The sequence below is a fragment of the Hylaeus anthracinus genome, unplaced genomic scaffold, assembly GCF_026225885.1.
Source record: "Hylaeus anthracinus isolate JK02 unplaced genomic scaffold, UHH_iyHylAnth1.0_haploid 5, whole genome shotgun sequence".
In the NCBI taxonomy this organism is placed as follows: domain Eukaryota; kingdom Metazoa; phylum Arthropoda; class Insecta; order Hymenoptera; family Colletidae; genus Hylaeus; species Hylaeus anthracinus.
In genome coordinates this window covers 10,035,286-10,052,328 of record NW_026535322.1, presented here as the reverse complement: position 1 = coordinate 10,052,328, position 17,043 = coordinate 10,035,286, and the positions used below count along the sequence as shown (strand labels likewise).

The following is a 17,043-nucleotide window of genomic DNA, read 5'->3' as shown; positions in this document are numbered from 1 at the left end:
GCTCTTTTAATACTCGCCACGTCACCCACGTATGGGTGACAAGGGTTTACACCGAGGAATAAATAAATTAATTCTGAAAGTGAAAATCACGCAAAGATAAGCACTGCCATAGATGTTAAACTATGTAATTTCTAATCGTATGGACACCGAATTTTTGGTGGATAGGAGTTTTTACGACTATTCGTCTGGCAGTGAACGTGTTAAGGCGTCTGGCCATTCTGAGCGCTCGCCAGATGGGTACTATTCTTAAAAAATTCATAAATGCGAAAGTATAGAAAAAAATATACTTTTATGTTTTGACACATACTAAAGAACGGTTTAACGAACACATGAAAAATTTTTTGAGATAACAAAAAGAAAAAATGACGGCGGTTCGAAAATTTTGGTGAAGGCCTTCGGCACGAAACGCGCGTGGGCTGTCCCATCATTGTATTCTTTAAGTTGCATGTGAAAAAGAAAAAAAGAATATTAGATTGTTTCTGGAGTTTGTCGCAAGAGAGTAGCAATTGGATTTTTCTTTTTTACCATTAAGAAAATTATGGTGAGCCGAAGAAATTTTTTTTATATTTCTCACCGAAATTTCACGAGAAAAATCGTTAAAAAAAAAAAAAAAATAATCAAGTAATCGCAAAAATCCATCGCTACTCTTCAGATAATGTATCTAAAAGTAGCGTGTACAAATTTCAGAGCAATCGGACCGATAGTTTACGAGATTTACGTTGTACCCTTTCGAAAAATGTAGTTTCGAGATAATCCCAAACGAAAGTAAACGTGCGGGTCCGATTGCTCTGAAATTTGTACACGCTACTTTTAGATACATTGTCTGAAGAATAGCAATGGATTTTTGCGATTACTTGATTAATTTTTTTTTAGGAATAGTACCCATCTGGCGAGCGCTCATGGTGGCCAGACGCCTTAATATCTACACGATGCCCTCCCCATCTTCCTCTATCAAAAAATATAAACTTCCTTTGATTATGTATATCTGATTATATCCTTTACGCGCATTAATCGCTGATTTCGAATTGCACGAGGTAGCGACGATCACCGCGATACGGATAAGGGTTAAAGCACGCACGAGATCCGAAGCACTAGTCTTCGACCCCAACGCAGACGTAAGTTGGCTCCTAGCAGGCTCGAGGAGCGAGAGAAAGTGGTAGCGCAGGAGAGTCGCCTAACGAGGAGACCGTTGAGCCGCGACGAGTGCAGAAATCTTTAATGCCTGGCATTTGGCGTCGTTGGCAATAGCGTCACGGAGCGAAAAACGACCGAGACCGTTTCTTCAAATTTCGAGCGCGTAAATAGGGAAACCCTGCACTTGTAAATGTAAACCGACTACCGCTCTTTAACGACCGGTCACGGAACTTGCGTGCGATGTGTGACAAAACAATCCATGTGTTCAGTTTGATTTGATCGCCGCAACGGTGAAACGAAACGACTTTCGGCGATCGACAATCGATTTTCGTGAATTCGAAAAATAAGAAAACTGTTTGTGTAGATCGATAGAGGATAAATTGCTGTTTAATGTAGTGCAAATCCGTTTTTTGATATTTGCTTCCGTTTTGCTGTGGCGCGCATTCAAACGCAGTTGAAATTCGTCCAAGAAAAACGCTTACGATATTAATCCTAACTTCGATATACGATTCTATAAAACTTTGCTCAGAAAGACGATATTCAAATGAATTATAATGTTTACTAGACTTGTATAGATAGTATTCAAGGCATAAAGTAAGTCAAAATGTTAACAACTTTTTAAATAATAGGGTCTGCTTGGAGAGAAGTACATTTAAGTAAAATTGTAACATTACGCATGGTTATCAAAAATTTACCGCACTTGTCCGAGGTTTAATTGCTATCACTGGAAGGGGCGAACCATCCTCTATCAGATTCTGCAAAGATCAGGTGCCCCATTTCGAGAAAATTGGGATTAAATTAGACTAAAGTCGTGTTGGCCGAAGCGCTTGATAATCGAAAAGCGGTACTAGATGCGATGGTTTGTCTCTCATACAGACTTCTTAATGGATTTACCGAGAAGATAAACATATATACGAACTCCTCATGATGACAAACTAAGGTGGAATGTAGACAATTTTTAAATAATGGGGCTCGAGTCTAAAATAATACATATATACGTTTGACGGAACTCTTAACTTTACGCATGGTTATAACAAATTTACCGCACTTGTCCGAGGTTTAATCGCTACCACAGGAAAGGGTGAACCATCCTCTATCAGATTCTGCAAAGATTAGGTGCCTCTTCGTGCCCCTTTTCGAGAAATTGGCGATTGTACTAAGTAGGACTCGACCAGAAAATAGTATGTACGTTTGTACACTCACTTCTATGATTGTTACGTACATCTTGTCATTTTTAAATTACTAAATACGTTTCTCTCATAGTTAACAACAGATTTGAGTCGAATTTCGGTTAAATAACGACAAATATGTCAAACAAGTGAAAGATATATTGAACGCGTTCCATTTTATACGTGAATATTTGGACACCCTGTAGCTGAAATTGATTTATACTAATACAATTGAAGAATCATAGTATAGGAAATAAGTTCCTAAAATTTCATTAAAATATTTTCAAGAGAACCAAAGTTAGGAATTTTTGATCGCCGAGAGCCGTTTTGTACCACTGTGCGGCGTGGTTAAGTAGCGGAGCCATCGAACGAGGCGCCCTGTCCTTTAATTACTTGCGTCTCGAGATCAAAAACTTTGATGAGAGTGTTGCGAATTCAGATTAATTTAAGTTCCGCGGTCGTCGGGGAATTTCGAATATATTAACCGAGCTTGGAAATTGTGGCGTGCTTCCGCATGCATTATCGTATACCAGCGTTACGACGTCGTTCACGGAGTAACAATTATTCGTCAGCAAATTAAATCAGTAGCAGCGTATCGAAAATATGAAATTATAGAGATACGAACAATGATAGGGAAATTATTATCGACACTTTTAGGATCGACGTTTTATTAGATAATTACAGTCGGCAGCTCACGATACATTTGAAACTGCGGATCTTTGTGCAAAATAAAATCTTTGCGAAGGTACCTAGACAAATTCAAACTAAATAGAAATTTATAGTATGAACTTTACTTTCGATATTTTCTTATATTATCGCATACTGTGCATTTTATGGTTTCTTGCGCATTCGCGTTTCTTGTGAATGGATAAAAATCCGCAGTTCAGTCGCTAGTCTGGAATTTGTCGAAGACAATTGCAGTCGGAGTTCGTTGGATTAAAGATACGCGAATGTGAACGTAGTCGGGATGTTTTCCAAGCTCTGCTCATCGTGTCGATACAGTAGTCGTTGACCACCTGGTCGTGGAAGCTTAGAGTTGATCTCTGCCACGAAGTTCCGTATAGTCGCCGAGCCTCGGAGCTCCACCGCATTTATGACGTCTTTCCTGAACCTGGGTATAAGAGCTTTGATCACAGAGTTTAGCACTTTATCGAACACGTGGCCCTGGAGCTCGACGTCTATGTTACTGAAAATTAAATCAGATCAAAGTGTCAGGATAAATCTCGCCAATTTCTAATTCACGGTAAAAACGTAACGATTACCGTATTTTGATGACCTTGAACGAATCGAAAATTAGTTTATGGTTGACCATGTCCAGTCCCAGTACGAGTCGCAGGTCGACGTTTGAGAATCGACCGACGAAGCTTCCCTTTCTCGAGACGATTCCGTATTTGAAAAAGTAGTCGTAGTTCAGCTGAAAATTTTAATTAATAATAGAAAACGGATAACGTATTTTCCAGTGCTGCAATTAGTTAACTCCGTTCATTGTTTCTAGCCTTACGTTAAGAGTAGGTAATCTCAGGGACATGTCTAACGTCAATATTTTGTTTTCGTAAGTCAAAATGACGTCGGATACGCGCGTTATGCTTCCCAGCCCTTTCAACGAACCCTTCGTCATGTTGAGAACTCCATTGTGAACCAATGGTCCGTTCTGCAAGAATTAGAAAACCGATAGAAACTGTTGTTTATCGAATATACAAATCAAGCAATTTTGATTAGTACACGTGAAAATAAATACCAGCTTTTCGCTGACGTCGTCCATTTTCAATGGGTCCAGCGACTCGTTCTGGATGATCCGTCGAATCATTGGCAACATCTTGTCGAACAGCTCGTTGATTTTTATTGATACTCTTTCGGAGTATTCATTGTTTAATCTACAAATCGAGAAAAAGAATATCCACTTGGAAAATATACAAGGACGATGCCAACATTGACCCCTTGCACTATTTTCTGACTCGTGAGGACAATTTTAGGGCAAATTTGAAAATCACGAGTCCGACTCGTGATGATATTTCAGACCAAATTTAAAAATCACGAGTCTGATTCGCGACGAAAATTTTAGTCCATACTTGAAAACCACGAGCCGGGCTCGTTGTTAAATTTAGCGCGAGTTTCAACATAGTGCAAGGGTTTAAAATCGACTCCGTAATTTGAGGTTAAGTTTGAAACCGTGTCTCGTAAACGTTTGAATGTTTATTTAAAAGTGTTACATTAACAAAAACCTACAATGTACTTCTAACATGTAGTCGTTCAAATTTAATTCAAATTTTATAACTTTTTCCAAGTTCTCTTCGATCACTGTTTTTTCAACATATCGTAAGACATCAACGATCGCGAATTTTGAATCGAACCTTTTCCACTTTAATCATGGAGACACGAATTTTAATAGAATTCCGAGCGTCAACTTCAACAATTTCCACTTTCACGAATTAATAAATTCACAATGAATAAATTCACAATGAATAAATTCTGTCTATTCTAAATGATCACCATTATTTCATCGGTTCATCGACTGATCGAAAACTTACTCAAAATCGGCCGAATGAGCGAAACCCACAACGAGTAGGACGGACGCGACGGCCAAAAGGAAATTTCGAATTTTAGCCATGGTTCATCCGTTCACGAAACGAACCAGAGTGGACAAATACGAGTGGACGATACCCGACTACCGTTTGGGTTGCCTTTTATCGACGATTTATTGCGTTATCTCGATGCATTTTATCGAGAAACAGTACTTGATAGGTCAGGTGACACTGATTCTTTTGCGAGCGAAGACACGAAGATCCCTGGATCGATTGTTGTTTCGATTTTTTCAGACTAATTTTCAGACTAACGGTAAACAGTCGCGGAGATGATTCGCGTCGTTATATCGAGGGAGGAATACGTCGTTATAACGAGGTTTTCGTTATTATACATTTTATTCACGTTGCGGTACGTTCGGTCACGAACAACGAAAGAATTTTCCACAGAGAAATGATCACACTCATCCGTGCGAGTCGTTCTTGTACGATTTCAGTGGCGAATCTTTCGATTTCCTCGGTCAGGGCCTCATTCGCGAAAAATAAGCCGATATTTGCAACGGGTGTTCCCAATTGTTCCACCAGGCTGCTCTCGTCTGTAAAAATCGCCATAGATCTGCAAAAATAATAGATTGGATATTAGGTAGACTGGAAAGTAATATCGTTACTTTTGCGTTAAATTCAAATAGATTTTTAATAAATTTCTATTTTTAATCAGTTATGCAATCGCCATCGTTATCAACGGCCTTTTGTCATCTATTGTGGAACTTTTCAATGCTAGATCGATCAAAATCAACGAGCTGTGAGTGATAAACAAGTATTTAAAAACGACGTTACATTCCAGTCCATCTAATACATATACATATACGTATATCTTCTGGCATTGTTTTCCACTACAAAAAACACGCGAGATATTCAAGACGGTGTACCCGATCCTCTTCAGTTTGAGCTCCTTGAGAGAAAACTGAAAGCCCAAGATATCGTAATCGACGCTGACGTCGACCAAAATCGAGTCCGCCTCCACCAGTAGCCATCCGTATCCTCGCAGGAAGAGCAGCTCCACGAAATAGTCGACGTCGAACTGAAACACATGAAAGTAAAACAGTGGCACAAATAGTACATGAAATAGTGGCACGCGTCGACTGTCGTCGATCGAGTAGCAATGGGGTTACCAAAATGTAGTCGAACACAATGCTTGCGTCGATACGTAGTCTTTTATCTCTGTACATGGCTACCACTCTGCCAGCTCGTTCTAATTTCGACACGTACGACACCAGTCCCGAGGAGAGGGAATACTTTAATTTTCCGCATGCTCCAAACATAAACGGGACACACTGAAAAGAGAAAGAAAAAAGAAAAAGAAAAAAAGAATAGAACCCCTTTCTTCAAATTTCATTTTAAATCTATTCTTTACTTAACTTTGTACAGGACAAGTTATATGGAAAATTACTTTATCCTTCAATCGGTCCTTGAAGTTTGTTAAGTATTGATAAACGTGATCGCAAATCGCGATTAATGAATATTGTACAAGGCTTGTTAGTCGATAGATAACGGTTACACAATGACGACAATGCGCGTACGTTTTTTTTATTTTTTTTTATTTTTTTTTTTTTTTTTTAATTTTCGTTCATTGTCTTATACGCCAGGTGAGGATTATCACCATTGCGAAAAATTCGCGTCGGTTTTCATCTTTTCTCAAGTTCAAATTTAACGAGAGCGTTGATTTGAATCGATCAGAGAAAGCGGATTAGGTGGTTAAACAAATCCACCAGATTACTCTGACGTGTCTGACCTAGAACCGGGACTATTTCTCGATTCTTTTTTTGAGGTTCAATGCGTTAACATTGAAATCACGTTTTTTTTTTTTAATTTTCGTTCATTGTTTTATACGCCAGGTGAGGATTATCACCATTGCGAAAAGTTCGCGTCGGTTTTCATCTTTTCTCAAGTTCAAATTTAACGAGAGCGTTGATTTGAATCGATCAGAGAAAGCGGATTAGGTGGTTAAGCAAATCCACCAGATTACTCTGACGTGTCTGACCTAGAACCGGGACTATTTCTCGATGCTTTTTTTGAGATTCAATGCGATAACATCGAAATCACGTTTTATCGCGAGAATGACACTTTTATATCACGAGATTAAAATTAATATCGATTCCATTATATCTTTATGAAGTATCATCGATAGACGTCTGGAGTTCTCCTGATAAAAATTAGTCCAGACACGATCATAGTTGGTCAACTTTTAGTTCATCATCAACATTGTTCAACATCACTGGACGATGATAATTATTGAAAGTTAAATGTTCGTTTGGGACATCGACAGTTGACCTTTGATTACTCGGTTAATTACTGAAACTCATCCCGAGGGAATGATTCGTGTATAATAAATATTTGTGCAGCAACCAATTTAAAATAAATGGTTCCTGTACGAATACTTATTATACCGACTGTATGTCGAGTAACTAACCCTTTGCGTTCGAGGCATTTTTCTATAGAATCAAGTCCAGTTCATTTTTATAATAAATTTCTGTCATACCGAAAACTCTACTTGGAAGAAAAACATCTACGAACGTTCATGACTCAATGTATAATATTATTATTTCGATTAACAATTAGTTGCATCACGATGTAAGTGAATTTGAAATTCTACGTTCACAAAATCACTATTAAATTACATTATGTCGCCCTAGAGGCGCCAGCCGAGCGGAAAGGGTTAATGTAACGCACTAGAGACGGCCCTGAACTTACGCCACGGACTTGTCACGTGAAAACAGACGTTCACGACCATCGACGTCGACGATCCGCTTTCGATTTCGTTCGACTTTGAATTCAAAGGAGAGGAATGCAGTCGAGTAACGGACCTCGGGATACAGCGGTATAACCGTCTCGTTCCGAGAAGAAAGATCCTCGGCAAAGGAGGTTCAACGACACCGATTCACTATCGTTTTCGTTCGAGGTCCAACGCTCCGTCGATCTCGCTTTCGTCGATCGGACGTCTCGCGCGAGTTCCGCGTTCTCTTTCCCACCGTGACCCATTAAACCTTCAAACTCGATTTCAACCTCGAAACCCAACATTCCAAGGCGACGTCGAAGACGCGCGAACTTTTGCGACTCTTTCATCTTTTCGCTAATTTCAAATTTCGTTAGTTCAACAATTGAGGTTAGATCGACCGGCCAATCCGCTGAAAAATTCACAAATCGCGGAACGTATCGTACACTTACCATCCAATAGCCTTTGCGAATATCCGGGATCGTCAATGGATCCAACTTGCTCGCGACGATAAATTTCGATACGAACGGAAACAAATCGTCAGCGATTGTTGTTAAATCTACACAGAGCGCTTCTAAACACAGCTTGTCATAATACGTGTCTTCTTTCATTGAGTCGTTGTACTTTAACCAAGGACCAACGCTGTTTACATTTCTTGCGTCTGGTTCGGTCGCAGGTACGAGTACGATAACGACGATGTAGCACGCCAACGTAGCATCGGTAAAGGAAAACGGTTTTCCTCGCATTTAAATCTCGAATACTTCAACGTTTTATTTTTTCCCTGTTACGGAATCCAAATGCAACGACCACGCTCTCACTATTTTTCCTTCGAACAAGTACGAACAAGTACGAACATTTTCAGTTACGCTACGTTGTTTCGGTGAAACAATTGCCATTAAAATTTTTATCTGACTAATTTACGTTTCGAGGGAATTGTTATCGTTGGACATACATCGTTGTACGGCTAAGCGATTAGGGAATGTTCTTTACGTCGTGCAGTGTTGTATGATTATAAAAACATACGAGTAACGTGTTTGTACATGAATCGGTTCTTTAATAGCATTCAATAGACGAAAAGGTACATCAATGTTCTGGCTGCCACCTGAAATCAATAATCGAGGAGATCCTGGACTCGACCAACGACGATTCGTCGACGTTATCGACGCGAGTGTAGTTAGTTTCAATTCTCACCGCTCGTGGCGCTGCAATTTTATTTCAATCGGAATTGGTAAGGTTGTAAGTGATACAAAAATGGTAAGATTCGGAAAGGGATGCCTAAAAACCATGTACTTGTTCGCATACATTGATAGAATAGGGTACTATGGTTTTCTTTCACTTTTTAGCTCTGCTCTCCCGTTTTATCCGTATCTCTAAGCCTATAGCGAAGAAATACAGAGTGTTCCAAAAATGTTGGAGGTCCTTGGAAAGGGTGGTTCAGGGGGTGATTTGAAACAACTTTTTCCTTTGCAAAAATGTCGGATGGGGTTTCGTTAAGTAGATATTAATAAAAAAAAACCGACCAATCAGAGCGCGCGGATACCGTTTAAGCGGCCGTGGTAGCGAAGGCTACGCGCTGAGCGGCCGCGTCCAATGTCCTTCGATGCACGTCGAGTCACTTGTTCGCGTACGAGAGCGGCTACCTAGCGCGTAGCCATCGCTATCGCGGCCGCTCCAACGGTATACGCGCGCTCTGATTGGTCAGTGTTTTCCGTTAATATCTCCTCAACGAAGCCTCGGACAACAATTTCGCTAAGGAAAAAGTTGTTTCAAATCACCCCCTGAACCATCCTTTTCAAGGACCTCCAACATTTTTGGGACACCCTGTATAGTCTCTACACGTCGTCTGTGGTGCCATCGTGGAGACCAAGCCACAGTTACGAGTTTCAGCGTTCTACATTAGCGACGTTAATTAATTCGTACGCTTACAATCTCTATAACCTCTCGATTCAGTTTGGTCTGCGATTTGATTCCCTTATTTCTTTTATTCGTGCAACGTTCAATGATCTTTGATTGGTGTAAAGAAAATATTTTTATTATCGTTAATAACGCTGAATTACGCTTCGAACGTCCGGCTCTCAGAGATAGGCAAAATTCCATTCGAATAATACGTGGGCTTAGCAGCAACGCATAACGATGAACTGCGATGAACTTGTTATTCAAAGAAGTTTCTTTTCGCGCGATATTAAATGTAATAATTTCATTGTACAATTTTAATTCCAATCTTTACTGGATGAGTAACGAATGCAAATTTGATCAATGGTTCTGCTTTAACGTTGGTGGAATTCAGAGCTGGGTAAAATACGTATTTTAAATAATAAACAGTAAGTAAATATTTTATTTCGGATCATGCAAGTATTTTTAAAAATAAAATATTTTATTTGTTATAAAAAATGTTTAAGATATTATTTCAACTAATATTTTCTTTGAAAAACACTGTAAATATTTGCACCATAGTTCGGAATATTTTATTTATTCAATTTATTATCAGCAGATAAAATATTTTTATTTTACTAAATTATAGTGTAAAGTATATTTATTTTGGTAATTTAAAACAAACCAAGTACTTTTCCTCTGCATTATAAATATACATTCAATGTAGTTCTTTAATGAATACTTCTATTAAGAATTATCAATAGGAATCTTCATGAAATGAATAATGGAAAGAGATATTGTTCAATCGCAAGAAACAGTTTCTCCATCTGTGTGTCATATTTACACAGTTTATTTTCAGGTTAAGAGCTATGGAAAGTATTCAATTTTATGCTTTATGTTATTAAAATGAAACATATTTTATTCGATGTGTTAGATTATCAAAATAAAATATTTATTTTCATGGTTTAACTGTAGATTACCAAAATAAATTATTTTATTTTAAGTTTTACCTTATGAAAATAAAATACTTTACTTGCTGAAATTTTATGTTCCATTTGAAATGCTATTTTATTTGAATTCCGAAGAATCTATTATTTAAAATAGTATTTAGAATATTTTCTCTACAAATATTACCCACCTCTGGTGGAATTAGAATTACATCATAACTCAGAAATAAACTTAATCGTTAATTAATAATAAAGTCGAACGAAAAACTTCCTTATCGAGTAATACGATTGGATCGAAAAAGTAACGCTTCGAGTTGATCATTAAAAGGTCGAACGAATGTTTATCATTACGTCATTACGTGTGAACACGTTTCCGTGAGCATTCCAGAAAGGAAAACCGTGTAACGTTGGCTATAACGCGATAAAACAACATAAAGAATGAAAATAATGACAAAATTGTTATTTTCTCGAGCTCGCGACCTGTCAATTCAATTTATTTCTCGCTATTTTTGCGCTTCTGTTTGTTTTCGTTTCATAGGTGCTGCGCGCCAGATATGTAGATGAATAATAGATTACAACACGGTCGTTATTTACAAAAACAAGCTGTTCATACGTTTCACGGGACGGATAACTTCAATCGAGAGTCGTAAACACATGTAAAATTTAAATAAATTGGAAAAATAACAAATGTACACGTGCGATTTTTCTCTAGTACACGCTATCGATGTACATGATTAATTGATTCAAACAAAGGCGCGTTAATCGTTGTTTTCTTCCAATGTTACTCTTATCTTTTCCTCTTCGCCTTTTTTTTGTAACCTAAATCAACTGTTTTTTCTAACTTATCAGCAACGTTGAAGAGTGCTTTGTTGAAAGGTCATTGCACCATATTTCTAATCGATTTGTTTTTCGTTTCAGGGAGTCGCCGGTGCGTAAAACTTTACACTTCGTAAACACTTCGCAAACAAATAACCACGATACGGCGTTATCTCTTGTTCGAGCCGCGCCCTTGAAGATGTTTGTCAACAGTTCTCCGTCGACCCTGGTCCCATCCTTTTCGAGCTGGAACACATTATAAGCCTGAACGCCCAAGGCGAGCAACGTACGGTAAAGTCTCGACTTGATACTAATAGTATCCGCGACGAAACGAATTCATGTATTCTACATACGTTCGATATACGTTCCTTTGTCGACGCGCTCTACATATGCGTGAAAACCGTTATCTACTAATCACATTTCTCCTGATAAACGTAATCTATCGGGAGAAAATTGTTGACTTTGTAGAACAATGGAACCGAGTGTGCCGATCAACAATGTACAAAGACGCGTCATCGCGCAGCGAAATGAAAAAACTACAAGCATAAGCTAAACTTTATTTTATTTTATTTTATTTTATTTTATTCGACTATTTTCGCTTCTTAACACATTAAGGACCGCACATCTAGAGACTGCGTGTAGAAAACACGAGACAACTCGTGAGCGGTCCTTAATGTGTTAAATATTTCCAAAAAGGTTTGTTATAGGCCACGAGTTGCGGGCGCCATCGATAATTCTGCCCAAGGGCCCAGGCGAGGTTAAGGCCGGCCCTGGCCGAACGTCCCTAGCGGCTCGATGATTTCCTGGCACGCTCTACGCGTCTCTACGAAGTCGAAATAAAGCAACAGCAAAATAATCTTGTTTGTCGACCGCTATCCAACTTCCATATCCTCCTTTCGAGTTCACGGCTCTCCAATCAGAGAGCTGGGATTCGTGGGCGTGTGCAATACCGCGTCCGTGACGTTTCGTGCTATTACGCACACGTTACGAAATTCGTTGTTTTTCGATGCGCGCGCTCTCGGATCCGTTCGGGTCGCGTTAACCTTGCTGTCCTTAGAACGTAAACACCTCGAACTACGCCATATACAATTGTCTAGCATAAACAATCGACAGAGCCAAGCTAAGTTAGAATCAAATATACGCTGTATAAGATTGAACAACAACATTCAAGGCTCTAACAAATGGTAATAATTTTTATAATCTTACATTCAACGATGCCCTAGCTTTTTTTTTTAATTCTACGTTAATTACTTTTTAATTGGATAATTTAGAAATATATAAGGTGTCGTTATGACGAAATCTATTTTAAATCTATTCCAAATGTCTCGCGAATGAGTCAAAGGGTGATTAACGAAATTAAATTAAATTAGAAATTATCGCCCAATTCTAGATCGTTATCACGAGGTAACGATAACAGCGCAGCAATATTACTAATTAAAGGCAAGTTTTCGCATCTATCCATCTGCGTCGAACGCAACAACCTGCGACGGTCGCGCGAGGGTGAAAGGCGCGAGTAATCGAGACCCAAGTATCGATCTCGCCATTTTCTCTTGCGAACTTGGTTCTTTTGCGTCGTACTAACGCCCCGTGACTCGCAAAAAAGTGAAAACATTTCTGAACCATCGTTTCCAATCGCCATTCATCGCAACGATCAACGTACGAATAAAACGATACGAATTAAAGCACAACAGAATTAATCCTTTCCTCTCGAGAGACGACATAGAAGCGAGTCTTTATTTATCTTATTCGTTGAAATCTAAGTATCTCGATATTTTTGTAGCGATATTGCTTCATAAATAGGTTGCTAAGGTGTAAACTGGTACACTTTTATTTCCACGACTCTCCAATTATGGTAGAAGAAAATTTAGCCTGAATTGTAATCTGAATTGTTAGTTCTCTGCAATGAAACTGTCGTCGAGTGCAAAGGGTTAGACGAATACTCTTTCAAGTAGGTTTCGTAGATCAAACTGGTACAATTTGAAGTAGTATAGTAAGATATTCTATTTTCACGACTCTCCAATCATGGTAGAAGAAAATTTAGCCTGAATTGTAATCTGAATTGTTAGCTCTCTGCAATGAAACTATCGTCGAGTGCAAAGGGTTAGACGAATACTCTTTCAAGCAGGTGTCGTAGATCGAACTGGTACAATTTGAATAGTATTAGGTTGTCCCAAATGTTTCTTCCATTTCATTAATAAGTAATACATACACAATATTTTACGTCTAATGTTAGATTATTAAATTGCGTACGGTTCATTTTGCTCCATTACTGTTATACAATATTAACATGTAATCAATTAGGTTGTCTATTTATATAAACATTGCCACACAAAATAATTGAATGCAAGTCACGGAAGAAACTTTTGGGACAACCTAATAGTAAGATATTCTATTTTCACGACTCTCCAATCATGGTAGAAAAAAATTTAGTCTGAATTGTAATCTGAATTGTTAGCTCTCTGCAATGAAACTATCGTCGAGTGCAAAGGGTTAGACGAATACTCTTTCAAGCAGGTGTCGTAGATCGTATATTCCTTATGGTTCAGAAATAGTAACCCCAGTCACGCGTTGTTATTCGACTAAAAGACCGAAAGCAGAAACAGATGCGAAGAAGGGGTCGAAATGGGAGCAGTTCGACTCTGTTCGATTCGAGGTCTCGGTGGCGTGAGGTCGAAAAGAATGTTTTTTTTTTCCTTTTAACCATCGCCACGTGTGTTATCACACGGGACGTCATCGTTAATCGATCTGGGTCAACAAACCGACGCGATTCGCTTCCTTTCTTTACCCAAGCGAAGATGGAGGCTCGACTGCTGGTCTGATGTCCACGACCAATGGGAACACTCCATTCCATCGAAAACACGAATCGCGCGATTTCTCCATCACGGTTTCACGCTGACGAATTAGGGCCCCACAGACCTTGACCAACACACGGAACCTTATTTCGGTGCGATGAGTTACTTTTTTTTAAGACAGGCTTCTCATTCAATTTAAAGAAAAGAGAAATAATTATTTGCATACATAGGTTCGTAACTTGTGCATCAAAAACTTTCTTTCGACTTTCGCACGTTCCTTTACATTCAAACTGTACGACACCCGTTCGTAGTAGTTACTCCCCCGAATTCGACTCTGACAAGAGTCACCGTTTCCAATTACAGCTACTTAAAAATAAATTGTGTTTAAATGGGTAGATAATTCTTTTTTCAAATTAACACGTAATTTCTCGACAAACTGATCGTACCAATACCTTTGTTCGGCACCGACTCGCGACCAATCGCGTTGGCGCGATCTCGCGCGCGCGATAACCGCCGTGTTATTTCGTGGCTTCTCGCGTCGGTGGCTCAGTTCGACTCGGTTGCTCGCGCGAAGCGGTTCTGCGGAGCTCACGCGGGACCTCCTTCTCCATTGTTCCGAGAAATATTCCGAAAGTTCGTTCGCGGGACGAATACGTCCCAGAGAGGCGAACGGTATATCAGTGGTATCGCGAAAATCTTTCTCGAAACTTTCTCGAAATCTTCCTCGAGCTTTATTTTTACCCATGCTGGCGTCGCGGCGTGGGAGGGTTACGATCGAACGGTGAATCCGCTGGTTTTTCTTCCTGGTCGAGGTCCTTCTCAACGTTTCGATTCGGTGAGTACGAATAATCGCCGTCGATGCGACGGAGATGTCTCTCTCGCTCCGATGATCTCGTTTCGCGCATGAATGACGGTGTAAGCGTTTATGAATGAGAACATCAAGTGGGAAATACACGCGAGTGTACGTCTTCTGCACGTATCGCGTTGGCGGATTGCGAAACGTTTTCCTGTTGGCAGAGACCACCGGCAGTGGTACATCCAGACATTTAGCGACGTGTAAATAATAGGGAAACGGTATAATTTATTTATTTCGATTAAGAGGAATTTGTGTATCGTACATTTTTCTTTATTGTTTATTTTCGGATGAAGCAAGTTTATACGTCGATACGCGATATATTTTTCCGGTAAATCAGGGAGTAACGAAATCGGACTTCGAACCTATTCCAAACTTTGGTTCGCGTTACACGCTTCCCTTCGGTCCTGCGAGCTTAGGAATATTTGAATGATTTGAAGACCTATTTAAATCTGGCTGGCCTATAAACCAAGTGTTCTCGCGGAAGATCGCGCCAGAGCTTCCGGTTTCGGGGCAGGAAACGAGAAAGGCGATTGCATAATTCGGTAGCCCGTCTTTGCGCTCACTGAGCACCGGTTGTCACCGGTTTCTGTGAAACTCATCTCTAGACAATTTCTCTGCTTTGATCTTATTTTCGTCGACTCGAGCAAAGCTCAAGGCCGTTGTCGGCGTTGCCATGTCCACTGCATAAAGAACTTCTAGCTAACTTAGTTGCATTTTATTATTGTAAATATCAAGAATTTCGAGAAATCTTCGAAATAATAATTATCCATTTCGTCTGTTCCGCTGTTTCGCTGTTTCGACGGAAAAGCACAGCTTTTTCGACACTTCTTCTTCGAGACTTGTTCGAGTTCGACGGAAAACAGATATCGATCACTGAACGGTGTATATATAGTAGGTTGTCCTGAAAGTTTCTTTCGCGAGTTGCACTCAATTATTTGATGTGGTCGTGTTTATATAAATAGACAATCTAATTTCATAGATATTCATGTTGTAACAGTAATGGAACAAAATGAATCGTGCACACATTCAGTAATATAACATGAAACATAAACTATTGGCCATGTATTACTAATTAATAAAGCGAAAGAAACTTTTGGGACAATCTAATATTTTGAAATAAAAACATATCGATCGCTGAAAGATATATTTTTAAATAAAAACCGTCATCGCTGTATTTAATTCGCGCTAACAGAGAAAATCGTCTTCCAAGGAACAATTCGGCAAGTTCAGTGTCAAGTCCAAAGTCTACGAATTGATCTGGGCAGTGGCCAATCGTTGTGGAACCCGGATATTTTCTCATGCCATTAATCACCCGTCGAACACAGCGTTCTGGTTCGGCCATTAAACGGCAAAGAGATGTCTAACTCGTTATAGAAATAACTGCCGCGTTCCAAAATTGGATTCGCGTGGACGTTCTCGTTGGACGCTCGTCGATTGTCGCGCGTCACCTGTGCAATCGATTTTAACACATTTGAGACCAACTTATTAGCGTTATTACTGTCCTTAAAAGCACGCGGTAGATATCGCGTAATAATCAGACTGTGACGTTTGATGAATTTGTGACGTACAGCAATCTAAAAAACAAATATTAAATATACGTAATGCATGTTAAATATATTCCGCAACTATTATAATGACACTGTTACTTCATTCTGCATAAGTGCACGTGTATTTTGGTTACGTTTAGCATATATTTATTACGGGGCTTCTTATTCTTTTTTTTATTCACGATCCTACTTATGATTGTGATTCTCTTCACATTGATTATGTAACAAAAACAAAAACAACAACAACACACACACACACACACACACACACACACACACACACAATATATATAAATGCAGTTTCGATGAAAAATAGGATATATCATTTTTGTAACAATAATAAATGCAATTTTGCAACTTTTCGTGCAATTTTCAATGTCGCATTTTTGTATGTTTTTAAACAAATTCTAAAACTATATTTTTTCATGTGTATATCTATATATATGTATATATTGCGTATGTATATATATGTATATCTATGTATATATGTATATATGTATATATATGTATATATATGTATATATGTATATATATGTATATATATGTATATGTATGTATATATGTATATGTAGACATTGAAAATTGCACGAAAAGTTGCAAAATTGCATTTATGCACAT

The 17,043-nt window shown here is 38.9% G+C and overlaps 2 protein-coding genes and 1 long non-coding RNA gene across 7 annotated transcripts in view; 1 reads left to right on the top strand and 2 right to left on the bottom strand.

The window, feature by feature from the left end:
* Positions 1-3,074: 3,074 nt before the first annotated feature.
* LOC128896131 (uncharacterized) lies at positions 3,075-8,439 on the bottom strand. 2 transcript variants are annotated; one of them, XM_054159353.1, is made up of 8 exons: positions 8,048-8,407; positions 5,995-6,156; positions 5,752-5,903; positions 4,832-5,438; positions 4,042-4,177; positions 3,805-3,954; positions 3,566-3,717; positions 3,075-3,489 (listed from the first exon to the last, which is right to left on the bottom strand). In XM_054159353.1, the coding sequence occupies exons 4-8, from the start codon at positions 4,909-4,911 to the stop codon at positions 3,240-3,242; spliced, it is 768 nt and encodes a 255-aa protein (XP_054015328.1). In that variant the 5' UTR covers positions 4,912-5,438; positions 5,752-5,903; positions 5,995-6,156; positions 8,048-8,407; the 3' UTR covers positions 3,075-3,239. The 2 variants fall into 2 exon arrangements, with proteins under 2 accessions (XP_054015328.1, XP_054015327.1); XM_054159352.1 differs by lacking the exons at positions 3,075-3,489; positions 3,566-3,717; positions 3,805-3,954; positions 4,042-4,177 and having other exon boundaries at positions 4,910-5,438; positions 8,048-8,439.
* LOC128896141 (uncharacterized) lies at positions 6,927-8,037 on the bottom strand. Its single transcript, XR_008461926.1, has 2 exons — positions 7,397-8,037; positions 6,927-7,314 (listed from the first exon to the last, which is right to left on the bottom strand). It is a non-coding gene; the product is annotated as an uncharacterized LOC128896141 (long non-coding RNA).
* A 6,121-nt stretch (positions 8,440-14,560) lies between the features above and the next one.
* The window catches only part of LOC128896116 (phosphatidate phosphatase LPIN3), a 20,929-nt gene continuing 18,446 nt past the window's right edge, over positions 14,561-17,043 (top strand). For all 4 annotated transcript variants that reach the window (XR_008461920.1, XM_054159321.1, XM_054159322.1 and 1 more), the window contains exon 1: positions 14,561-14,857. The gene's annotated coding sequence lies outside the window, so the exon portion shown is untranslated. The remainder of the gene's footprint in view (positions 14,858-17,043) is intronic.